General features: G+C 37.4%; 1 protein-coding gene across 5 annotated transcripts in view; it reads left to right on the top strand.

Annotated features, from left to right (window-relative positions):
- The window catches only part of AKT3 (AKT serine/threonine kinase 3), a 158,848-nt gene that overhangs the window by 118,581 nt on the left and 12,825 nt on the right, over positions 1-27,442 (top strand). For all 5 annotated transcript variants that reach the window (XM_074896858.1, XM_074896859.1, XM_074896855.1 and 2 more), the window contains 4 exons: positions 1,044-1,166; positions 3,589-3,717; positions 21,812-22,026; positions 24,783-24,870. In XM_074896858.1, the coding sequence (XP_074752959.1) occupies positions 1,044-1,166; positions 3,589-3,717; positions 21,812-22,026; positions 24,783-24,870 (555 nt within the window). The remainder of the gene's footprint in view (positions 1-1,043; positions 1,167-3,588; positions 3,718-21,811; positions 22,027-24,782; positions 24,871-27,442) is intronic.

Below are 27,442 nucleotides of genomic sequence, written 5' to 3'. Positions count from 1 at the left end.
TGTCTGTGTTTAATTTATAGATAATCACATTTTCTGTATTTCTGTTTTGGTCATTGTTAGCCCCTGTGGTAAAATCAAAAACTGTAACTTGAAGGAGTAAGGCAGGCAGCACATTTGGTCATATGCAGAATACAGAAACATACTCACTAATCTTTGCTGGAGGACTTTCCCAAGCTTTCTTAACACAATAAATAAAAATAACCATTTTTGAGAGTATTTGAATTACATAGCCAAATTCTGATTTTTTAGGTGTGTTCCAGGTTCTGAGGGTGAAGTTTTATCCAATAAGATGCTAACAACCTGACAGAACTTCACCTTAAGCTTTTTCGTTGCAGCTGAAGTTACTGGCAACATGTAATGACTAATATTTTTCACTGAAAAACTTCAGTTAAAAAGTGTCTGCAAAGTGCTGTTACTTATGAAGTATTAAAGAAGAGACAAAATCCCCAAAGAAATGTTTACATTGTAGCAAAGAAATACACAGATTTGTTTTTATAAGGCCTAAACAGTTGTTGGTTTGCTGTTTGTAGTGACTGATATTGCTAGCAGTATGAATTTGCTGTTCTTGTAAAATGCCAGTTCACCTGTTCAGTTGAAGTCTGCTGAAGAACTAGACTTTTTCAGTTCAAGGGAAAGTTACTAAATTACTGGAAAATTTAAGGCAGAACCAGAATCTGGGTATTTTAGTGTTATTTCTCAGTGTCTTAAAATAAAAATCTGAGGAAGTGGTGGAGGGTGAAGTACAGAATGATGCTGCTGCATACTTTTTTTTTCTTCTCTGGTAACTGAAGGTTAAATGAGTAGCAAGCAGAATGCCTTAAACAAGATTGGTATATTGATTAAAATGCTGATTTAACAGCTCGCTTTCTCCCTTTGGAAACCTGGAAAAGATAAGCCAGCTGCTGTCTAAGAGTGCTGAGTGTCCACTGAGAGTACACTATCTATCATCACAATATGGTGATGAGAGGTGTTTTATGTTTGTGTTAATTTCCCCCACTAAATCAGTAATTATTACAATCCTGTCCCTGCTGTTTACCCTGCAGCTGTTTTTCCATTTGTCGAGAGAGCGGGTGTTCTCAGAGGACCGCACACGCTTCTATGGTGCAGAAATTGTCTCTGCCCTGGACTATCTGCATTCTGGGAAGATTGTGTACCGTGATCTCAAGGTAAAAAAAAGAGGAAAAAAAAAAAGTAATCAAAATTTTGTTTTGCAGAGACTATTGGGACAAACACAAAGTAATTATAAAGTTGCACTATTCAGAGTTAATGGGGAAAAAAAAATCTGTGTTCAGTTTAAAGTTCTGTGTGTGCTGAAGGAAGATGTTTGATACAGTAATCTATAGATGGGTACATTAGTTGACTTTCACTTGATTAAAAAAAGAAACAGCGTAACTTAGTTATGTCTCCAGCACTTGAAGGAGATTTAAACTTCTGATCCTTTCCCCCCCACCCCGCCCCTTGCATATAACTTAACCTGAATTTCAACACGAATCTCGAATATAATTCTCAGTATCCCCAAACAAGGGAAATGGGGAACTGGGGCAATGTGACTGCATTCTGTTTATCTCACCAAAGAGTTATGTTCTTGTATGGTTTGAAAACATTTGAAATAATTCAGAATACTTCAACAGGAAAAGAATTTCAGCCTTAATTTAAAAATTATTTTGTCTTTTGTATCTTGGGAAAGATGCATAATACTGGAATGTAGTTTGTCTTAGATTTGTCTGTGTGTAGATTTGTATATCCTCTGTTGCCTGAAACTCCAGGTACTCTGTGACGCAGCATGACCGTCTTCTATGGAAAATAACTTCTGCTTTCAACAGGAATGTTTTCTAACTTATGTGTGAGGAACCTCTAAATTCCACACTGAGACTATTTCTGTGACAAGTCTTTAATTTCTTGTATGGGAAATTGTGCTTTCCCATTATACATGCACACTAGTGGAGTTCATTCGTTGACTCCTTTGTACAGGAAGCAAAAAGGTAGGCAGGTTCTACTCAGGGAGGCAGACAGAAAACAAAATACTGGGTTAATATGGAATTGTCGGGTCAAGGAATGATAGGGCATGATTTTTGATTTAAATTCTAAAGAATAAGGAAAGAGGACTTTGAAGTCATTAATCTTCTATTGCTGGTATCTTCTACTTGGCATCTTCTTTGTATGACACTGTTAGACTCAACAAGAAATGTATAACAGGGTCTGGAGCAGACAGGTTATGAGGACAGGCTGAGAGAGTTGGGGTTGTTCAGCCTGGAGAAGGCTCCAGGGAGACCTTAAAACAGCCTTCCAGTACTTAAAGGGGGCTACAGGAAAGGTGGTGAGGGACTCCTTATCAGGGAGTGTAGTGATAGGACGAGTGGTAACAGTTTTAAACTGACAGAGGGTAGATTTAGGTTAGATATAGGGAAGAAATTCTTCACTGTGAGGGTGGTGAGGCACTGGCACAGGTTGCCCCGAGAGGCTGTGGCTGCCCCCTCCCTGGCAGTGTTCAAGGCCAGGCTGGACGGGGCTTTGAGCAACCTGGGCTAGTGGAAGGTGTCCCTGCCCATGGCAGGGGATTGGAGCTAGATGGTCTTTAAGGTCTCTTCTACCCCAAACCGTGCTATGATTCTATGATATAACTTTGGATTGTATTTCATGCTTTATGCAGACTTAGGGAGACAGGGCTTTCTATGATTGTTCTTTGTTGATGTTTTTCACTACATACCTTACAATTAGAAAAACCTCATTTTTTCTAATTATAGAAAAAATATAGAGAAAAGTTGTTCAGAAGTATGTTTTGCTTGTTTTTTTCATTCTGTCTCTATTTAAAGTATTGCTGATAAAAAGCTTTTGGGAAAATGATGTTCACGGTGCTTTTGAGATAGTCTACAGTAAATATTGCCGTAGTTTTTATTCCTGTTCCTTAAATACTTCATAACAGGCTATATTCCGTTTTCATTTTTCAAAGCAAGAATCATGTATTTAAAAAGCAATGCAAAGCATGCAGAGGTGCACATACACAATTCAAGAACATTGTCCTATGCAAGTATAAAAGGAAGAATTTACCTCAGGGTTTTGTTTTTATCGGTAGTCGCTTTACCTCCACTTTTGTCTGTTGTTGAAAAGGTTGTGGAAGATGCAGATATTTTAAGGATTCATGGATACATAGTGTTTCATGACAGTATAGTAAGTAAAATGCATCTTGAAAAATGAAGGTCATGTTACAGCAAAGGAAACATGAAGTCTTACCAAATGTCAGCCATGATTGTAAACTTGAACTATTTGATTATATTTTGAGAATATTTAGAAAATTATTTTGCTTTTTCTATGGAACATGAACCAAACCTGTAAAACTCCAGAATGAAAGTTCATGCTTTGATTAACCTGGGCTATACTATTGTAAACTGTATTAAATAATTATTAAGCTTGTATAACAGTAAACACTGTTACATGCTGTAATATAATAAATGCTGTAATTTTTATTTTTAAATTACAAACAAATTACGTTCTGTTGCAAGCAATAACTGTATCTTTTTTACAAAACTGATGTAATGCCTGTCCTGTTAAGAAATACTAAGGGAACTTTTTTTTTTTCCCAACACACAGTTAGAAAATCTAATGTTGGATAAAGATGGGCACATAAAAATTACAGATTTTGGACTTTGCAAAGAAGGAATCACAGACGCAGCAACTATGAAAACATTCTGTGGTACTCCAGAATACCTGGCACCCGAGGTATGATTTAGAATATATTCTTGTAATACAGTGTAAAATGCTTATTTTTAATTTAATTTTAGATTGTGATGTTTGTATGCTGGAAACTGTTCATTGTAGTAAAGAACTGACAGTCTGCCTGATTAATATTATGCAGTTGTTAATCAGAATTGTATGTGCTACTATTCTTTGTGGTGATTGTATGTATGTCGATGCCGTGCTTCTTAGTGTTTAAAAAGGCCCCTAATGTGCATTTTCCTTCTCATGTTTGCCTTCCTCTGTTAAAGTTTTTATCTTCCGTTGATTTCTTCAAAAATAATCTTCCATCTGTCTGTCACTTGGAACATATGATCCTGCTTAACTGAGCTGTATGACTAGCGTTTATATAGCCTCAGTGGAGGCGAGGGGGAATTGGAAGGTACCGCGTTTGCTGGGTTTTAGCCGAACTCCCCAGTTGCAAGGAGAGGGAGTTGAAGTTTTAGATGTTTCTGCTAAAAACAGTTGAGTGTGTCAACCTCAGAACTGGTTGAGGTGAGCACCAAAATGTAGCTGTTTCCTAGTATATAAGCAGAAGCGTCATCCCAGAGTATGCCACCCCATCTTCACCATTAGCTAGCAGTCGGAGTGCCAAATATCATACTTCTGAAGAATTGATACAAAGATGGACATGAGGACATTGGTTTGGTTCCCTTCACAACTCCGGTTTGGCCGCTTGAGAATCTGTTGTGGAAACTCAAGTCACCCACATGATCGGCTCCAGTATTAGTGCTGAGAGATCTGCCACTGATGCCTACTGAAAAAAACCCAAGGGAAGCACTCTCAAAACTGTCTTTTTGTCCTGTTTGGCTTCAGTCAATAGTACTGATTGTGGTGGTCAGAAATGTTGTTCTGCCTCTGCCCTGGGGTTACCAAACACAACTCCAGTATCAACATGACAGACAGCACTATTTTTTTACTTAATGCCGAGGATTCTGTGGATGCTGAATTATCCCTTGTTTCCATTCTTGTCAGCATTCAAGACTGCTAAGTGACATAGTAAACACCTGATACTGAGGCAAATTTCTAAGCAACCTAAAGGGCTTTACAAGGCCCTTCAATCCTACTATTTGTTTTAAGAAGAATTCTTCAAGGGATTCCCCACCTCTTGCAGCAGCTCAGCACCACCAGAAGGTCTGTTACGTATCATCCTTGAAGAAGACTGTGCCTTAGTTTGAAGGGACAGGAGGTGAGGAGGCCCTGATTCAGTACATCTTTTTACCCTTTTGTTTGCAGGAGTATTGAATCCTGAGTAGCATCAACAACCCCTGGAGCCTTTTTCAACAAGCAAGTTTAGATTGCCTTTCATTTTTTATTCTGAACCTTACAATGAAGGGATGTCAAGGAAAGTAGTACACATCACCTTCTGGATACTGCTGGCTGGAAATGAGGATTTTAGGACGGTCAGGTTCGTGGGTTTGAGAGTCTGTCTAAATCTCTTAAAGCAAATTTGAAGTCTTCTCCAGTTGGCATTCAGGGAGGAAATTGTAACTGCTAATACTTGGTTATAAGTTGATATGGTATGTAGAGTTAATGAAGCCATTTCGGATCATAGCAAGATCTTTTGATATGTTCTTACAGCTACAAAGGAAACATCAGTATTCTTAGGAGCCACTAACTTTCTCTTAATCCGTCTGGTTCCATTGGTTTCTTTGAGCAGTGAAGAGAAAATGGAGCAGTCATGCTCTCACACTGCAGGATTGAAGTACCTAAATAATTTTGATTGGTTAAGTGTGTTCATTTCAGCTGTGTGGTGAGTCACCAGCTGCTCTAGCTATGAAAACAAACTCACTGATACCTGGTCTCCTTTGCAGAATCCCATCCCATAGATTCTGGGGAAGACTTGGATGCAGATTGTTGCTATCCTGTTTGGCAGTTTCTGACATCTCCTTTGTTTTTAGTGCAGGGACACTCAGCAGTTATCTACATTTAAGTATTCCAGAACTATTCTTAGCCTGCTTTGAATCTTTTATGGCTACTTAGAAGAAGTTGCAGATCCGCCTGTTTGGCGTGGTACAGTGGCCACTTTTCTTGTGTTCCACACCCAGAATCTGTTCCAGCAACAAGAAGAACACAAGGGATGATACTGTAATCACTGGCATAGACTACAGGTGTCGTTGCCAGCTCTTACCCCCTCATTGTCTTCTTGTCAGCAGTCTTGAAAACATTCTCAAAAAGTGCAAATACCCTGTTCAGTTGCTTTCATCTGCTTCTCCATCTCTCACTTTTAGAAACATGTTAGCTCTCTTCCATCAAACTTGGCAAGGGATCATTCTGGGTTTTAGACACTTACCACAAGTTACTTGATCCAGTTTGCCTTTCTGTTCTCTAGCAGTCCCACTTCTCTCCTCCACCTCCCATTACTAGTATTTTTGGAGACCCACCCTGTACAAATCTGTCTTGAAGGAAATTGACTCTTCATTAACCCTGGGAACCACGGAACTCATTCCCTTTTACCTCAGAGATAAAGGGTTTAGAGCAAGGAACCTAGACAGGTTACTGATGCAGCATAAAAAGACTCAAGACCTTTATCCACACATTCTTATTGAAAAGGATGAAATTAGCAGTATTTGGACACCACTGCAAAACCCAAACTTTCCCTTTATACTCTACTGCTAAAATAGTGTTTACCAGTGCATTGGCTGCATAGCTGCTCACCTGAGACAATTGTATCTATACTTATACCTGGCACGGCTGACTGATCTTTATCAAGAGACTGGGTCCTCCAGTTTATTCATGTGCATGTGTTGGAGAGTGAGTGCACAAAAATCACTTCTCGTTGCAGTTCAGGCCACAGAAATCATTACCAGATGCCAAAGACTTACTACCTTTTCACAAATTGCAGATCATGAGAACGTAATGTTACAGCTGGACTTTAATCTTGCTACCATGGTGAATTTGTGCTTGTTTATCCCAAGACAAATGGCATCTTATACTTACGTTTTGTCTGGTTGTGGCTGATACCTTTCAGCCTTTCTTTAGAAGCAAGATGTTCTCCAGTTATGTGGAGAAATTCATTCGGCGTCTGTCCTTTTATTGATACCCTTGTCTCATCCTCTTTTACCTAGGTCAGTTGTGATGGGTGCATCCCTTCTGCAGGCCTTTTAGTTCCCTTCCCTGTGTACTTGGTGGCTGGTGGTAGAGGACACTAGGACAGTGCATTGTGTAACACGCAGGGGTAGCCTGAGGTTGCTGTCTACCAGTCAGGAGGCACTTGGCCCAGGAACCTTGCACTGGCAGGAATCTATACCTAGCCTGAGAACTGACTTATTATTTTCTTTTTTATTAATTCAGTGTTGTGGATGCAGTTCCAAACAAGAACTTGAGCTTGATTCTCTAAATGCATTTTGGACCATTGTTTGAAGCGTAGAATCCTGCTCGCTATTTATTCCATCTTTTTGTGAAAACTACATTGCAGTTGTTTCCAACAGGAAGACAAGGAAGTAGCAAAGGCAGGGTAAGGTGGATTTCCTCCTGAATGACATTCTTCCAGGTGAAGGTATCCATACAGAATTATTTCTCAAGGTGATTTCAGAATTACTCTTAATCAGAAAATAAGCATACCTGTTGCTATGTTTTCCCTGCAAACCTTATGTTTCTGAAATCAAAGTGGTCCTTCCCACACCCTGTTGAAAAAGCTCTTTCATCTCCCATTGATAGGGCCTGACCTTTCATATAGACCCGAGACTGACTGTGCTATCTGGCAGATCCAGAAAAATGCCCCTATCCTTGTGGAGATCAAATGGATGGTGGGCCACAAGAAAAAAAATGTAATGAGATTGCCAGGTTGAAGGTAGAATTACTTTTCTGGACCGTCACTGGTTTATCGTTTGTGGCACCCACCTGGAAGTTTCTGCGTACATTCATCAAGCACTGTGCTGTCACAGGGGTGTGCAGGGCTCCCAGCTAAATGGTCCACAGGTACATGCCCTTCTTGTTGTCCTCTCCTTGTCTTTCCCTGTTATCCAATGCCAGTATTCTACAGTTGAAAGAAAACTGAAATAGCATTGACTGTGCTCGTCTTGCATAGTTATGTGCCAAGCATTAAAGATGGTAGGGTATGAATACACCTTTAGGAAGAAAATAGTTGCCACTGTCAAATAACACGACTTATATAGGTTTACAGTACAGATGCACATTTTGGTCACAATTACTGAAGAATGTGTAAAAAAATTTTTATTTGTGAAATTATATAGTCTTGATTATAATTTGGTTATCCAATAAGTAGTGAAATTCCTTTATCATCTGCAGTAGAACTAATGCAAGCCTCATTTTTTGTGTGTGTGTGTGTAAGTGTAGTGGTAATACTTAATATTTCCCTCTACTCTAAGAATCCGTGGTATTCCCCATTTGAGAGGTATAAAATATTTTACAATATTTCATTCCTTAGTAGTTTTTCAGGAAGAAGAGAGTGTTTCTTAGGAGTCTGTTTCCATTGTTATCCTTCAAAGTATGCTGTCACGTTAGAGATTGTGGCGTCGGGGAATAAACATAGATCCAGTGAGAAAAAGATGAATTGTGATTCCATTTAGGAAACACAGATGTATTCTTGATATTTTTTTTTTTTTTTTTCCGAAAAGAACCCACAAAATATTTCTTCTGCAGTTTTGCAGTGGCAAAGGCAGGACAGGACCATATGTCTTTTCCAGACAGTATCACTTGCTTAATAAAGAAAGAATAGAACTGAGAAAGTACTTATGCTTGTAAATATACCTGTGAGACATTTAAAAGCAGTTTGGATTTTGATAGTTTTCAGTTGATCGTCAAGGATCAAAGAGTTGCTAATAAAGATACAGACCTCTACAGACTTTCTTTAATAGGTTGTTCAGGGAATTAAGCTACTCGGGCAGAGAAATTAAAGTTCTTGCAGCTCTGATCATTTATAAGGGTAATTTCTTATTTGAGATTGCAGTTTCTGGCTCTCTGCATTTCAGTTCATGTTCTTAGGACTAAGTGCACAGTGTTAGTTATAGTGGGGCAGTCACTGTGGTACTGAGTTTTGGTGTCATGAGAGATACAAGTCTAAATACCAGAAATTGATATTGAATCTTCGAATCTTTTTAATAACAGAAGAGAAAATGTTTTGGCCATGAACAAGTCTGTAAGGGGCGTACTGGATGATTGTTCAAATGGCTCTTTATAGATGTAGATGATCAATTATATTTAGGTATATTCTAATAACAGGGAAAATGGTAGGACCTTGTTAAGTTTTATTAGCATAAAAGAACAGACTAGATGGATGAATGCATTCCTATAAGAACAGTAGTCTTTTATTAAAAAAAAAAATAAATAGCAAGATCATTTCAATATAGTTTATGCAGTTACTATCACTTAAAGGTATGTGATACTAAATAAGACCAGAGTAGAGTCATAGCCTTTGTCCATAAGCATGAGAAGATCTGCATGTCTTAAAACTTATTTTAAAATGAGACCAGTGGAGATTAAGGAAATATGAAGATCAGTTACACGATGCTTGTTTGGCTGGTATTTTTTTTGTGATCTTTCTTTTAGAAATGGGAGTAAGAGAGATCAGGTGTAATCAATTCTTTCCCTGAGTTTTACTGCAGAGAAGTGAAAGGTAAAATTCTTTTATCAAGAAGTAACTGCTGTCTTTCCTCACTTTTCACTTAATTTCTTACTTACAACATTTCTTTTTGGGAAGGATATGGCTTTGATGTAGGGGTGACCCCACTTGGCTATCAAAGTTCAGTGGCTGAATTTCAGCAAGAAGCATGGTACCCTGAACTGCAGGCATGGTTATAGCAAGAAAGAACACTTTCCCCGGGTTTACAGGAATTGAGGTTGAATTTTCTAGGAATGTTGTGATATATACAAAGTGTTGCAGTAGAGGCAGAAAAAGCATTTTGTCACTGATGCAGCTATACATTTATTTCATTCTTTCAGTGCTTGCTTGTATTAGATCAGGATAATTGCCAAAGGCAATCTGGTAAATTTTTGGCCTGAGAATATGATGATCTGCCACATAGCTTGTCTGATATGAGTTGAAACTAAGTGATATGTTGGCAGAGAGGGAACCATTGAAATGCACTGAGACAGGCTAGCATGGAAATTGATGTTTTCGGTTTTTGCAGGCATCATAGCAAAGCAATGTTTTAAACAGGGATTTTAGTGCATAGGAGTTGCAATGTGAATGTCACAGAAGAGCTTCAGGTATGGGGAAAAGCATGAAGGTGCTTGTTTGCAAGGAACTTGATAAAAGCAGCTAAGGTGAGGATGTAACACGACCAGCATGTTATACTACAGAGAAAATGAAATTGCATGGGTAGTACAGCCAAGGCCTTTTTCTTCGTCCTCCTTTTGGCTTTGCCTTTTCTTTTTTTGATGAGGGAGAGAAAAGAATATGAGTAAAATAAGGAGGAGGATAGCAAGGGATGTTAACAGGCGGTAAAAGGAATTCATTAAATAAATCTAATGATCTCACAGGTAGGTTGATAGGCCAGAAAACACAGCTTAGAGATAGGAAGGTTTTTCTTATGGGGAAAAATATAGTTGTGCACAGGAAAGAGAGTTTGGACCAAAGACAATTACGTTATTTTGTTAATTTTCTCTTAGTAGAAACTAATAGAATGTTTTGCATAGACACAAAAGGCAGGAGAAATTGATGAGCAGCTTAAACTGAAGAGGTGCTTACTGGAGAGTTGTTTGGCTATGAATAGAGAGGAACAGAAGCACAGAATAATTTTTGTCATGGCTTATGCAGTTTCATTTTATCTCCTTTTCCTTTAAATTTCATTTGAATTTAAAGGTAATCGGGACATCAAATTAATGTGCTTTTTGAAATTCTATGTAACTTTTATATAAATAATAGGTATGTACCATTATTTTCCACCTCTAGAACTACTGGATAGAAAAGGTAAACAAGGGAAAAGGCAGTTTCTGGAAAACAGCCCAAAGTAAGGGAAAGCATCTGTTAAGATGTTACTAGATGGCATCCGCATTCACAAGGCTTTAATATCAGTCTAAGAGTTGGAACAATACTGTAAGGAGAAACAGTGGAAAGAAACTTTATGGAGGCTCAGGAGAGCAAGTTCTCACTCATATTTGGTTACCTCTGGTGAACATTAATGAAGGTTGATTGTTGGTGGCTTTTTGGCTTTATTTAGGGGAAGGGGTAGTTCCTGTTGTTGCTAGACTTCTTTGTGTTTTCTTCAATTCTATTAATTCTCATTTTAGAGAAAGGATAATGAGACACTCCACCAAATTGTCTGTATTGATGTAAATATGTTTGTATTCTGGTTCATAGTGGTTTTGCTAAAGACCTGAGAGGCCTGTAGTGGTGATCTAACAAGACGGAAAGAATTTCATACCTGAAATTCTGTTAGAGTGGGGTTAATGTATTTTTGGAGGATGAAAAGTAAGTTTGTTTCTCCAACTTTAGAGCTGTTTCGTTCTCTTCACATTAAAACTCTATTAAGAAGTGCATTTACAAGCAGAAATGCTGTGCTGAATCATGATAGAGTTCTGAAAACAGATACCTCCAACATTCAGCTTTTGTGCCTTGATGGCAATTTCTGGTTACTTTGCACCTAGAAGCAGTATCTGCTGCATTGTTAAGAAATTGCATTGCATTTCTGTGCATTTCTACCCTTGGCTTAGTGTCTTTGCTTCTCCAGCATTTTCATGATATTTCACACACCCTCGTAATTATGAGAGTCCTTTATTCCTTGTCCTGTGGTAGCTTGGAGAGAAGGCACAGTCTGTGATTGTCCAGAAGTAGGCTGCTTGTAGCATCTTATCCTGTGCCTCAGGCAACATTGTGCAGACAGACTCAGTCAAGATGGATGTGTGAACTCGTGTGGATGTATTTCTGGGTTTTGTTCCTCTCTTTGAATATAATCTTTTTAGTGCTGAGCTAATTATGTAGTCTCAGTTTTACTGTTGAGTTAGAGTACCTGATCAACTTTCCAACTGTAAAACAGTTTGAAAATCAAATGTAGCTTACATGCAAGACCCAACAAAATTAGAAGTGTTAAGTACGTTTTGGCAGTTCACTTTTATTATGCCCAGTCCTCAAATGTACCAGCAGACAATCATCTGAATGTTAGTTATTTTTCACATGCTTATGTGATCACACAAAAAGTACATGCTAAAAAGAAGCAGATGGTGACAGATGGGGAAGGTTGAATAAGGTGGTTTTGGAAACCTAGAAAAATGCACTTCTGTAATAGTGTAAAAATAAAAATTCTTTGATCGCCAAGTTAGAATGAACAAAATAGAGTGCCCACCCCCCCCAACCCAACCCCAACCCCAAAAAAACTTTACTGATGAAAAGAAATGGAACCTACAAGTGCTTAATGTATATTTAGGAAAGCATGTTACATAGCGTTGTTTTGTCCAAGGATAGAACATTAGTTTTCATCAGCCAGAGGCTTGGAAAGGTTGTAGTTGTATTCTTTCTTCCTTTTAAAATGATGCATTCAAATCAGTTGTGTTCCATGCTCAAAGAATACTGCCAAAAGGGTCATTCTTTAATGTCACGTATTGGTTGTGTTGCAGATTGTGATAATATTTTTCTTCTAATTTCATAAGAAAGATTTTGACCTTCTTATTACAATGGTAAATAAATCATGTGTAATGGGGATACCCATATGAGTAGAGCTAATCTGTTGCAGGTGGCATCACGTCTTTGTCATATAGGCAAATGTAAAGCTAAGTAAGTAGAGAAGGTACAATCAACAAAAATATATCATCTTTTGTGTGTGGACCACCACATCCAAGGACCTACCCTACAATGAGGATTGAAGATTTGCTTATTCCTTTGCATTTGTTTTTAACATTCATATCTATTGAGTTATATAAACAAAAAAAGATTCCTTTTCAAAAAATTTCAATGATGAGATATATTTTATTAAAAAAAAAAAGAGTAATCTGCTGAATGTTTAATTGCTAAGTCTTCTACCAACACTGATGCCATAAATACTTTTTATATTTGAGTAGGTGTTTGTCTTAACCTATAGTACAAGACATTACTGCTTCCTGGTGAGGCAGAATGCTTTGCTTTTGGTTGTTGGCTTTTGTTTAAAATCAAAAAGCCCCAACATCTGATAACTTGTACTCATTTTCCTGGAAGTATAGTTAGTTTGCCCAATACCCAAACACTGTAGTTATGTTGTTGTGCTTTGCTTAACTAATTTTCTTTTGGCTTCAGAAGGATAGTTCAAGTTTGTTTACTCTCTGTTTACCTAGATGCTTCATGCATAATCTGATTCTTAGCAGAGGCACAATAGAATTTATTTTACCTGTGGAAATGTGGTTTAGTGTTGGCGTGTGCTCTTGAACAGCTCTGTTGTATATTTGGCTACATTTTATTTCTGGGTGAGGACCAGTGAGGGGGTGTGAGGAGGAATAGTATCTATGCCTGAAAATATTTCCCCTTCTGATTTATGGGAGATTCACAATATGGAATTTTCTCTTTACACTATAATTCCAAGTACCAAATTATTTTTTTACATTGAAAGGAAATGAAAATGCAAAAAGTTGTTTTATCTTGAAATGCTAGCACCTCATGAAAAGTAAAATGTGGTCTTTTTTCTGTTTTGTTATCAGTTATTATATTTTAGCGTACCACATTCTGTCATCTTATGCTCCTAAGTCATCAAAAATGCTAGTGATTTGAACGTGGGCATTTTTTGTCAGCTTGACATTGCCAGCAGGGCCCTGGGATGAACATGATGCAATGTGAACAAGGCAGAGTATCCAGAGCAGAACATCATTTATTGGCAATAACCATCAAGATTAAAAAAATGGGGGGAGCATTTAGATGGGGGTATGAAAGCATTGCTCAGTTACACATACAGAAGAGTTGCTGCAACAACAGATAAATTAGCCCGAGTTAGACTTTCTCCCTAAGCCAGATATCCAATGATGTAACAAGAATTTGAATTTTCATGCAATCTGGTTAATCTCACCAGACACAAAAACTAATTGTCCACATGCAGTATCAGACTTCTCAAGGGGAAAGATGTAACAAATATGCAAAACTAATAAAACAAACAAAAGACTAGAAAACAGATTAGCTCCACACTGCCCAGAAATAAACTGTTGTATTCAAACCAGAACTTTAAAGCAAAGAGCAATTTTCTAATAAAACCCACATTTTTTTTGGTAAAACAAATAAATATGACAATTCTTACAAAGACTATCTCAATAACATGCTTGAAGCTTTTTTTCATTAATTTTCATTTAATCAATACAAACATTATTTCCATCTCAGCAAAAGCCTTTCGTTTTTACAAGAGTAATGAAGCGTAAACAAAAGCTGAACAAATGCTGTTTACCATCAGTAAAAATTCAAAATCATTTCAGGAAGAATGAGCAACCAGAAATAAATATCAGAGTATTATAATTCTTTATTACTTCTTACACATTTTGCATCTTATGGCAGTGTATGTTATGGAGACTAATGCTAGTGCAGTGATAATTAATACAGATTTGAACAGGTCTGCAGTTTTTCTTCCAGTGGTAGAGTTGGTAGAGTTATGAGAGATAAGTGCCATCTTTCTGTAGACTGAAATAATATTTTGCTTTTACTTGATGCCTCTATGAAGGGTGTGTGTTAATTCTAGAACAGAGTTATTTTAGCTTTCAGTGTTATTTTTTTGTTTCGGTTTGTTTTTTTGCGCGTCCATTGGATAGGTTTTACTTTTGAGGTGTCTTTTTAATGTGATGTGGTTGTTTTCTTGTTTTTTTGGGGGGCTTGGTTTGGTTTTTTGATGGGTTTTGGTTTTGTGTTTTTTTTTGTTGTTGTTGTTTTGATTCAGGTTTTTTTGATTGCCGGGGCTGCCAATTGGCTTTTCTTACGGTCTTTTGTTAGAATAATTTTTTCATGTGAAATAGCTTCTCTTCTTTTTTTTTTTTTTTAATTTAAGATTTTAAATTCTACTGAAGTCATTGTCCCTTGTAGAAGGTTAAACACATTCATTAGTATTGCATCCCCTTTACTCTAGGAGGCTTTGCTTAATTCACATTTATAGCAGAATGTACCTTTTCTGATGCAGCACAATGTGTGCCAGCAAATGAAAAAAAATTTAGTTTGATATTTTTTTTAAGGTCACATAACTAAAAGCTAGGTAAGATGGGGGAAATCTCTAGTATGAAAATGTATGAGGAAGATAGTCTGCATTATGACCAAAAGTAAAACAGCACAAGCCAGTTACAAATGGAAAAAAACTACCCACAAAAATTAGAGCAGTAGAAAATTAGAGCTGTAATAGAAAATTCTTCCTTGACTTAATTCTTAGGTATGCATTTCCCAGGGTATCTATAACCTTGCCATTTTGTCTTTTCAGCTCTGTATAATAAAAGCAGTAAGTATTCATTCCAGTGTTTTTTTACTGTTGATGCAGCAATACTCTCATTGTTCATACCAAGATAAGTTATAATAACTAAATTTGTGTAATACTTGACAAACATACCTTTCTGTGGGAAGAGTTTTCATACATTTGGATGAAAGTCTGTTTCTGTAAAGAAATGAGTATTACCTTTGTTAGATTATGCACTTTCTCATTGTTGTAGTTGTTACCACAATTGATAGAAAGTTATAGCAAATACACTTTTAAACTTTTGTTGAATAATATGTAGGTGAATATTTGTTAGCAGACCAACAACTGTAGCAGTAAAAATGTGTGAAGGGTTACCAGGAATGCTTAAGGAACATACACTCCACCTGAACTGTAAGGTTAATTGAAAACAGTTTTTTCCCCTTAAATTAACAGTACATTGGTGTATCCAAGTTCTCAGTTTTCTTTCACAACATAGGTGTGCAGACAGTTTGTTTAGATGTTTAAATATTTTCCCATCTGTTCTGTCAGAATTATTGATTGAGCAACAAGCTATTTGTGATGTCCTATCAGAAAGTCTGTATCTAATGTATTAAGAGAAACCATAACTAGGTCAAAAATGTAACTGCTTTTCCAGTAAGTTGCCTTGGTTATCTAGCACAAAGTACGAAACCAGTATTTTGATATTGTTCTTTTAAAGATAAAACCCAATGCTGACAACCCTTTGTAGAAGACTGACAATAAATTGTATGAAGCCTTTCATGCTCAAGGTCATTGCTAAATTTGTCTGTGTTTGAGGAGCCCTGAAGTTAGGGCAACTAACTACCATTTAGAGGTCTGTGGGATGTACATTTCTTGGTTGTGGGAATTTCTGCTGTGTAACCAAAAATCTTCCAGAGGCTGCTCATCAGGGATATTTTGTTTCAAGAAAATGCAATAAAAACAGAATCAAGGATTTTCTACATTCAGCTCAGTTTGTGTGCAAGGCAGTCACACCTCATCTAGTATTATGTGGTTAGTGAAGTATCAGAGAATCCTAGTTTCACTGAAGGCAAAGGGAAATACATGATTGACTTAGGATGGTCACAGACTGCTGGCTAACCTCCTAAAAAAATTTATTTTCACAGAATCTTGTAAAAGCACTGCATGTGTTTGTAGTGATTTGTCTTTGGCTGACTCATTTAATTGCCTGCTTTCTAAGTCTCTGCCCCAAGCCCTTGTAAATGAGAGCTTGCAGACGTGTCTCAAGCTGCTGATTCTCAAAAAACTTTCAGCTCTAGCTACTGAAGAAATAAAAAGATGATAGAAATTACATTTTCACTGGTTTTCACCATAAAAATTAAGTAGACTTCAAATTCTGTGACCTGTATGTTAGGCTTTTAAAGAAGTTATGTACCTAAAGCACAGGACACCTGGAGATAAGCCTAAATTGATAAGCCTAAAAATCTACAACCACTGGTGAAGTAGAGGAGGAAGTCTTTTTAGTAGATTTTGTTTTCTGGGAAGGAGAGAACTTCCAGTGGTACTAACGATTATGATTAATATTTTTCAGGTTCAAGAAACTGGACTTTTCAGCAGTGGGGAGTAGTATTAGAAGATTGCTTTTTTCCTCAATAAATGCAAATACAAGACTATTTTTCTTTTCTGATCTCTTAGTTGTCAGCAAAATGAATTGTTAAGTGTGAGGGGCAAACACAACTGAATTAGTGTGATCCTAGCAGCCCCGCAGTATGTTTGTGTTGTCTTAGTCATCAGAAAGGCAGAGTTGAGGCTGTGAACGGAACTATTTTTTTTTGTATGTAGGACTTGATGGTCTTTGCTCTGTGTATGAAGCATTATCTCATCATACACTTGGTCATTGCTGATAATGTTCTTCAGAAACCCCGAAGTGTGCAGAGACTGTGGAGTAGTCACTAGAGAATACTTTGTTTTCCCTTGTTACAGTTGGCTATTCCTGCCATCTCAGTAAATTTAAAAAAGAATTGGATTGCCTTTTGACCACAATACAAATGAAAGTTTTAAGGTAAATAAGTAGCTTTCTCTTAGCTGAAACTATAATATTATCCAGTGCCTCTAAAACATTCATAAAAGCACTAAAGTACCTGCATATGCCTGGAAGTAGATGCCTGGCTAATGTTTCTTGCTTGTTAGAAAGTGTGCATGTTACTTAACCTCTTGCATATTTAGCTAAGACTGGAAAAATACAAACTTTGGTAGCCTCTCTGCAGCTTTTTATAAAAGTATCCATATAAACCCAGGCTGTGTCCTTGTACTGCAGGTGTAGGTGTAAGTTTTAGAGGAGCATCAGTGCCTGTAAAAACTGCAAGTGATTTCAGTGGAGCAGTAAGTTTATGCCTGCTCTGGAACCCTGTTATACTGCTGGAGTGCATTAGGGAAATACAGGTTGGGAAGAGAATCAAGCCCTTATTTTTCCCATTAAGTGAGCACGGCTGTTGCAGCTGTCTGTGCATGCAGGAATAACTGGCAGAGTCAGTGTAACTTCTGTGGTGTAACTTTGGGTCAGAGTTTGACAAGCATTTCCTTCTGCAGCAATGCCATATCTGATGCTGCCAGCCCTGGTGTTCTCACTTGTGCTACTACAACTGTTCACGTGGAAATTGAGCGGCTTAGGTCAGAAAACATAATTCAGGTGAAAAATAATTGAGGGTGAAACTATTTTTTTCCTTTTTTTATTTTTCTTTGTACTGGTCTACTCTCTGATGTAGTGTGTTGCATAATTTTGGCAAGGTAAGGGAAGCTGTGGTGAGGGAACAGAAGCGTGAGTAGGCTGGCACTGCCTCTGAAAGGACCAGTTGTTGAACTAGAGCCCTAAAAACAAATGGGGTAAGATTCCCTCAAGTAATAAAAATGATGGTCATTTTTTGAGTTTTATTTTCCATAATCTATAGTATTATCCAGACTGAACTGCAGTCAGCCCTCCTCCTGCTTTACTCAGCACTGGGGAGTCACTTGGGTACAGTGGTGATGTGAGGTGTAAAATAGGGATGAGTGACTGGAAATGTTATCCATGCACTAAAGTCACATTGTGCTGGAGCTCTTCTCTCCTAAAACCTCGCCTAGATCTTGACCAGGTGGCTTGGGATTTTGGCACCCTACCTATGTGGAGCAAATGAAGGAAGGGGTGTCCATATATCTGAATGATCTGACTAAGCAAATTTAGTGGAAGAAAGCATGTAACTTCACCTTTACTTCATGAAAACGCATCTGACTGGAGTACGTACTCAGTGTAGCTGCTCTTTCTGTAGCTGATGAGTTCCGTGTGGTCTTCTGTGTGATACCCCTAGAAAATATTAGTATATTACTTTACAACAGATACGAGAGTGGTTGAGCTTGTTTATGCCCTTTACAATGGTTTTGGTGGGTCTGCTGCCTTTTCTGCTGTGACCTTGAAGGCCCTGGGTTGTTAGGACAGTGTATTCCCTTAAAGACAGATTTGTGAGTCCTTATAAGGAGGGACAAGAACTAGCTGGGGATGATGGGGAGGCACTTTTAAGGGCGGTGTACAAGGTCCAAGAGATCAGACTTTTCACTGTGTCTGTGCCTGGCCACGTGCTTAGGCTGGTACCCCACATATACAAGGATGCCCCACAAATACTGGAGGGACAGCAGTATCAGTCCTCACAGCCAGAGGAGGCATTCTACAAGCAGGTATCCACCTTACGGTAGGTAAAAGATTGAATTATTCCTGGGTACAAAGCCTGCAGCTGTGTGTCATGTTCATTTTAGCACTGAGTTGAAGCTTTCTTGACCTATGTTCAGTGTAATTAAAAACAAATCCCTGAAATCCAAGGATTGTTTGGAAAGGATTCTGTAATGCTAGGGCAGTGTGTATAGACATGTTCTCATGCCTGCCCTAATTGTATGGATTTGGTCGTAGGAGCTGCTGGACTCCAGCAATTCCGTTGATTTGTCACAGTCTACAAATCCTGGACTTTCTTAGCACCATGAGGAGTAGAAATGACTTAAAGAAAATAATTGTATGTATTTACTGTGAATGTGTTATGCACAATTTTGTTACATTTATATTAAAATAAGTTGAGATGCATTTTGCTTTATTTACACTATTTTCAGGCTGCTTTCCTTTCGCCTGAATGAAACCCTTTTGATGCTCTTGCTTGTCTGGCTGGCTGTAAACCAGGTATTTAAACAAAAATAAAGAGTTGCCAGTTTTGCCAGCTGGGGATGAGAACCCGGCTGGTGATATGCGGGTTCGGGAGGCAGTTAATCCAGCTTTTATGCTTTTTTATGATTTTATGTAAAAAGAGGTTAAAAATCACATTTGGCTCTTTCTTTGTACCACTGTTTTGTTGCTGTTGTGGGAATGCAGCAAAAGGTTGCTCATACTTTTTATTATTATTAGGTAAAGTCCTGCATAAATTAGGTAAAGCCCCAGATACAGTTTGCTTTAGCTATTGGCCATGTGGTTTGCCTTGTTCAGAGAACGATACGTTTTATCTTCCTGTTGCCTTCTTTCATAAATCACGCATGCAAACCACACCTCAGCTTACTTGTAAAAAGAATCTACCACTGCCTTGCAATTTTATGTATTTTATTAGCTTCTAAAGCAAAGAGTAGCTAAATGTGTAGATAGGAGAAATGGTAACAGTGCTAATAGATACACTAGAAAAACATATAATGCTTTTATTCTGTGACAGAAGAAACGATGATTTAAAGACAGGCATCAGATTTCATATACAGTTTTTCAGCACATAGCTTGCAATATGCTCAAACTCATAAAACATTTAATTAATTTTAAAATGCAGGAGTTATTTTAGTTAGTTTTGTCATATGTACTTATTCAGATAATTTGTTGTATTTTACACTTCCCAAAATTTCACCCTCTATTTGGAAATATCAATGATGTAATGAATCTGTGTGTTTTACGAATCTGTGTGTTTTGGCACAGTTGTAAATAGTATGTGTTAATGTGTTAATATTTATGATTTTTTAATCTTATATGCATAAGAGGGATTTTTAATACACTTCATCATGTTTCTACTACCAATCCTTAAGGACAGTGAAGACTAGGAATATCAGTGCATTAATTACCGTGGGTTTCTCAAAATTGCCATACTGGATCAGATTGCATTTTATTTCTGCTAGTAGCATGTACCAGATACTTCAGAAGAGGCTTGGATTTGCTGGGGAGAAAAAGGAGAGGCAGATAAACGAGCTTGACACCCCTCATTAGGACTGGCTAGGGTAGTGCATGTGTCCTGTGATGTGGTCATGACCACTTAGTGTCCTCAGATGGGTGAGGACTGTGCCTTGCCTTTTGCGTCAGAGGAAATTATTGGAAGTCATCTTACACTTTTTAGACAATCACAAGATAATGTACTCATGGAAAAAGGTTGGTTGTGATCTGCTAGAGGTTGCCTTATTCATTAAAGCCTGACAACTTAAGTACACATCACCAGATTTTCACTACTGTGTATCTAAATGACTGTGTGTGTCTATTTACAGTTTGAATCTGGGTGAGCTCTTTCTGGTGGTGATGGCATGTGTCTTTGTGTTGTAAAAAGTGTTTTGTTTTCTGTGGATTAGTTTGTTGGTTCTTTTTTTAAATCGGTCATACGTGCCGCCTTTCAGAATCTGCCTTTTAATGATACAGAAACAGTTCTGTATAAAGAATTATTTAGTTCTTTATAAAAGTAGTCCAACTCTATTAGTTGTATTTCTTTGATCTTTCTAACTTTATTATTTAAGTCTAATTTATTGTTTTAAGGTTTCTGTCTCTTTAACAGATCTTTCTGCAGCAAATATTGGCAGTTTGGCATATACAGTCATACTGCCTTCTGTATTACCATTTATTAACTTCTAACTGTTGCAGCTTTTTTGAGTGATAGGGTATGATCTAGACATTCACAGAAACTGGAATTATGCATGTATATATTCAGTAGCCTTCAGCTTCCTTATTGCTTATGGTTCATTATGGGTGTATGCTGCTGTTATGTTGTCTCCATTTCTAGAAGTTTAATATGAAAGGTGTATTAAGGTCAAGACACACTGCTTAGTTTCCTTGTTCCAATTCTCTGGGCCTGCTGGGAGAAGGGCTGTGGAGTAGGTTGTTTTTAGGTACATGACATTGGAGGCATTATGTTAACAAATTACATAAATTTTACCATATTTCTGCAATCATATAATATCATATGAACACGGCATCATAGTAAACATAGTATCATAAAAATATTGTAAGATTTCTTTGTATTAGCACAGTTCAGCTGTTTGGACTGTTTCATGGAACATAATGATACTGTCAGGGGAAACACATTGAGGACTTTTAATATAAACAGAGATCATGTAGAAGCTAAGCTTGTCTTAGTAAGATTAAGATGTTTCAAATTTGAGGCTTTATTCTTACAGATGGGGTAAGGAGAGAGGAAGTGACTGAGCAAGGAGATGCTTCACCTCTCCCAGAAGAATGCTAACCAAGGCAGTAGTGTCCATAGATAGTCTCTCTCTTCCTAAAGCTATGTACACTATAAATGGGATGGTAGAGGACATGGGAAAGGGGAAAATGATCATTTTGAGCAGGTCATTCTCTATTTTTTATTTTGCTTTTAGCAGTACAGTCCCTGGTATACCTGGAATTTCAGTGAGCTCAGGTGTGTGAGTCAGTACTGCAGTTGCATGTATTGAGCCGGGTTCTGGGAGTCCTTGTATTGGAAACACATTCATATAGAGATGCATCAGATAGACTGAAATGATCATGTCTGAAATAGTGCCTGTCTGACAGCTGGTTTTGGTTTCTGTCTTAGGTGTTGGAAGATAATGACTACGGTCGTGCGGTGGACTGGTGGGGATTAGGAGTTGTCATGTATGAAATGATGTGTGGAAGGTTACCATTCTACAACCAAGATCATGAGAAACTATTTGAACTGATACTAATGGAGGACATAAAATTTCCTCGAACTCTGTCTGCAGATGCAAAATCATTACTATCAGGGCTACTGATAAAGGATCCAAATAAGCGGTAAGTTAAATTACTTGGGTATACAGACATAATAAATACTTCAGTTGTACAGGGTAATGTAAAAATAGGCCAGTGATGCTCAATCTTCCTGACTGAAGGGCCTGGCGGTCACAGGAAAGGGCCACATGCGGCCATACAGTCTTGGATTTTGACTTTTTCAATAGAGCAACACTGTACAAAGTAAGTTTAACAAGCAAAAGGGGAAAAAGCATGTGGAAGAGAACACTTTTTTATTCATTCACAGAAAACACAGGGTTCTTTTCAGGTTTACATTGTGTACTGGAACAAAGGGAAAGCTCTCCATTGTTTTTTAGAGTATGTCTTAACCCTGAGTTGGCTGTAGTGTCTCATGGAGGCTACAGCACTTTTTTCTTGGAAATGATCATGCCAGAAGACATGTATAGACAGCCACAGCTAAAATTTATTAGGGCACGTAAATAAATCACATATTAGACCACATAAACTAGTAACTAGTTAAAGAATACATCATCTGAGTGAAATTTAAATACAGCGGTTTGAAAGGAAGTACCACCCAGCTGCTGCTTGTGCCCTTTTGTGGTGGGCTTTTTCCTCTGGGATTGTTGTCTAAGAGAGACATTTTCCAGTAGTTCCTGCACTGGACAAGCAGTGTCCAGTCTCCTGTGGTTCTACAACAAATCTCTGTCTTTGTAAATCAGTGAGATTTGTCTGTAGGTTCCCTCTTTTCCCCAATCTCTTTATTGTTCTTGCAAGTCTCTTGGCATGTTTTAAGGCTGCAGGCATTCTTCTGTCTGTCTGTCTGTCTCTCTTCTTTAGTCCTCCTTCCTCCTCAGTTTGTTTTCAAGACGTTTTCAGTAGTGGGCATTGCTCATTGGTGCTCAGGGCAGGACTGGTTTCGGTGTCTCTCTGAGGGATATGCCTGCACGTAGCCAAGTGCAACAGCCAGGACAACACAAGTGGTCAGCCTTTCTTGTGCTGCTCAGCAATGCCTGTTTAACTGAACTTACTCTATGCAGTAAAAGCAAACTGTGACCGACCAGCCACATACATAGAGAGTACAGATTTGTTCCTGTAGCAACTCCTAATGCATTTTAACCCCCAAACAATCTGACCCATCAAATATGTTAATCTTTAGAATTGAAAAGATACTTCCTTTTAATTAATCTTTGCAGACAGTAGCATTTATTACAGATTTACATTTACAATCTTATTCATATTCAAGTTCTGGTACTAGGTAATGCTAAATAGGGTAGGAGCACAGAGGTTAACTTCAACTCAGCTGTTCTCTTAGCACCTGGATGGGAAGATACTGAGAGAAATCTGGAGACTGCAGGATAACTGGGATGCTTTGCAGAGATGTAGAGAATTTTGTAAAGAGTAGTTGGGAAACAAAGAAGAATACAGCTTGGAAACAAGAACAGCTTTACACCCAGTTTCAACAAGACTGAGGTAGTAGTCCAGAATATTTCTATAATTTGGCACCAGGGTAACACCAATACAGATTTTTTTTTCTTGTTTGTGGGACTTACTACTCCTTGCAGTACATGTTTTAGAGAGGACTTTATCTTACTTAAGAGATTGCTTTTAAAATTTATCTTAATATCTTTAGCAGTTCCTTTTAATGAAACACAAACTACTTGTGTCACTCTTCTTGTCAGTATTTAACATGTATGGGCTGCTTGTTCAAATAATATTAGATTTTTTTTTTTTTCCTGTTGCAACTTCTTTCTGTTAGACCAGTAGGATAGCCAGTCTCAGGAAGAAGTTAGATGAGAGCTGAGCAACCCTGCCAGTCCACTTGCTGTGGGAAGGGGCAAAGGTTCCCTTCACTGCATGTGTGGTTCTTTGGCCACCGACAGCAGCAGCTCAGGGGAGCTCACTAAACTTGTTGAGTCAAATTTGACTTGCCAGTGCAACAAAAAAAGGCCAGTTCTTTGTTGTTTTCTCATTGCGGGGTTAGTTTCCTTCCAGGTTAGTGAGCTGGCTCAGCTCAAGAGTCATCAGTAGGAATGATGCTTTAGATGCAAGTGAAAGGGAAGAGGTATGGGCAGGGGTGGGATCCTCTTCTTTTGGCAGCAGTGACCACTTCCCTGAACTCAAATCACCTTGGGCAAGTTCACTCAAAGTAGGTGGAATTCACTTCCCAAGATGATTTACCAGACACAGTCTGGCTTTGGCAAGCTATGGGCCGCAGTGAATAGTGTGGTTATTTACAATGGCCTTTAAATAACCTTCTCAGCAGGCCTACAATTTATTAATTTATACTAATTGACTCAGATTGAGACTATTTTATGGTAATTGGTTAATTGTTACAGCACCCAGATGCAACAGCAGTGAACACTGTATAAAAATGATGTGTGAGTCATTATTGATTCAGTGCCTGGCACCTCCTTGGCAAAATTTTATGTCAGCATTGTTGGGTTGGTTGTGGTTTTTAACAGTGCCAGAACGTTAGTTGGTCTTTCAAGAAAGCTAAACTTAAGTATGTTTTTAAAAGGAATGAATTTTTAAAATAGCTCACCATGGAGAGTAATGAACACTGTAGTTGGGAACAATCAAACAGAATAGACCATGGCATGGATACCTCTACTATCACATTTCTCTCAAGATCACCTGAATTCATATTAAACAGGTGAGGATTACATATTAAATGGCTGAGAATTGTTCTCAAATAGTCAAAAACAAATGGTCACTTTTCCAACCATCACAATAACTTAATCTCCCTTTTAGAGTAATACTTGTTTAATAGGATTTTTTTTTTTTTCCACTCTCTTTAGACTTGGTGGAGGCCCAGATGATGCAAAAGAAATCATGCGTCATAGTTTCTTTGCTGGAGTAAACTGGCAAGATGTATATGATAAAAAGGTATGTCTTTCTATGTCATTGAATATTCTGGTTTCTGCAAGGTGGCTTCAACTGCTAGTCTTTAGACTGCTGCTCTCTGAAGTTAGTCGTGTTTTTCTTTGCAACTTTTGCTGTAATACAAATGAATAATTATTCTGAACCAGATGTTTTTCAGTAATAATTTGCCACTGGACAAAAAAAAATTTTGCAAACCAACCTAAACTCAGCAGATTTTTCTTTCATTATGTAAATGTCAAAATCTTTTCCTTTCTTTCTTATTTGCCGGGCCTTCAAGAGAAAAATAGGTGTGTGACTCAAGATAATATGAGAAAATGTAATGCAAGTTTATCCTGAATTGTCTTTTTATTTCTGCCTTTTATTGAAAAGTTGTTTTATGGAAATAAGAAAATGAAGTGATTGGAAGGGACTCATAGCAAAAATCTGCTTTCTGATTGTTTGTGTTTAAGTAGAAATCTTTTTCAAACTTATTTTTAAAGAGATATCTAAGAAAATTAAAATAGCATTAAAACACTGAGCCAAAACAGCTTGTGGAGAAAGCGAGTACTGGGAATTCAATTGGAACAGTTTTCTCTAAACCCAGTCCTGTTCCTGTAATGATCAACACTTGGGGGATGATTTTAGAAAATGAATTTATCTTACTCAGTAGTGAAACTCAATTTGACTTAAGTTGTTTTATATACAGAAGCTGATTTTTATCTCAGTACTTGTGTAAGAATTTACTTGTTGCTATAAACCCCTTCTATTTTGATAAAGTCTTTTTTTTTTTCCCCAACTGTTTTACATTGTTAATCTGCCAGTTGAGCTGCGTAATTTTAAAAGATACATTTTTCTCCTTTTTTTGCTTTGTTCAAATAAAGGGAAAATGGAAGACATACGAATGAGCAGAATATGTTTATGCTATAATGTCAATGATACAAACTGTTTTTTCAGTTGTTGTTGAACTGGAATTTTAAAAATGTGTGGTTGTTGGTGTGGTTCTTCTCTGACAAATACCGGCATTGAAGTAAGAGCCTGTATACGATGATACAAAATATGGTACTCTGAAGTTACTTGATACAAGTGTGATTTTTCCCTGGCAGTATCATGGGGTTTCAAGAAACTCTAAAATAAATAATCAGAGCAAGTAAATTAATCAGGTTACTTTATGAGCTCAACCATTGGTTGGTTATGTAAGGACATTGTAAAGAAGCACTTTGAGGATAAAATCTAAAAATACAAGTTGAGGACCTCTCTGGAGTTTAAAAAAACCCACTGAAATTGATTGGATTGCAGTGTGCTAAGAGTGGGTGAGAATGAAAAAGCTGTTACATTACTCTTGCTCTGTTGAAAAAGATTTCTTAATTATTTTACATTAGAAATAGAACTCTTAATTCTACATTGTGTTCATCATCAGATTTCGTTAAGAACATATAGACACTTTTAATTTTTAAGCATGCGCCTTGAGTCTGAATCAACATGGCAAGTGTCTTTCAGTCAAGATCTTAGTCATGATCTGTTAAAATAAAAAGGTATTTTGCAGGTATAAATATATATAAAAATGTATATATAATACATTAAAATATATATAAATACATAAATGCAGGTATTTTGATTTTATGCTCATGGAGATGGATATGGCTTATTGGAGTATTATTAACTGGAGAATTCGTAGTCAGTCGTTGTTTGTCCACTGTTGCTTTGAGAAACTGAATTTGCCAGTAAAAAATCAATTTAATGTCTTCAGTTGAACAGTTATCTTCAAGGTTTATAGGAACTGCTTTTGTGCAGTAGTGGCACACAGTGTGTTCTTTATGGAAAAATAACTCATGAAAATGGCTTCTGACAGTATGTTTTTCAGTTTAATTAAAAAATAGTTTTGTTACTATTATAAAGCTCTTTGGTTGGTTAAAATATCCAGTTGTTCCTTGTGTACACACAGTCTTATCAGTTCTGAAGCTTGCAGAGTGTAAGACTGTGCTCTGAAATACAAACTTCAAACATAATAATAAGGTTAATGAACTCTCACTGAGTGTGTTTATTAGAATACTTATATGAATATTTTTTAGGTTTTGGTATTCTAAAATAACTCGGGAGGAATGTGCATCAAACAAATTTGATTTTCAAATAGATTTATTCTATGCTTGCTTCTGTTGCTGTTTATTATTAGTAGTATAGTCTTCAGCAGTAGGGTCACTTGATGAAATTGATAGTTGATTTAATTATTTGCATAGTAAAAATATTTCACAGCATTCTTGCCTGGGGTTTATGCACCATGAAACTGTAATTTTCTGGCTGCGTTTCAGGAGTATGTTTCTGTTAGCAATGAAAGAACTGAAGTTCACATTCAGAGTAATGGAAACCAAAAAATCATGTTGCTGGGGGATAGGTTTGTACATGTGCACGCTGTGCTTCTGTGCCACTAATTTTGTCATTTTTGCTAGAGATTAAGTACATCTCTCCACTTATTAGGTTATCACTTTACTGGTGTGATTAGAGACAGAATTATGTATCTGTAAACTTTGAGTATTTCATGCAACAAACAGTAGCTCTGTCAGGTCAAATGGATCCAAATGGTCAAATAGAATTATTAGCT

This window comes from Athene noctua, chromosome 1 (genome assembly GCF_965140245.1).
Source record: "Athene noctua chromosome 1, bAthNoc1.hap1.1, whole genome shotgun sequence".
NCBI lineage: Eukaryota > Metazoa > Chordata > Aves > Strigiformes > Strigidae > Athene > Athene noctua.
Note: the sequence above shows the minus strand (reverse complement) of the source record. Positions and strands in the feature narration are given on the sequence as shown.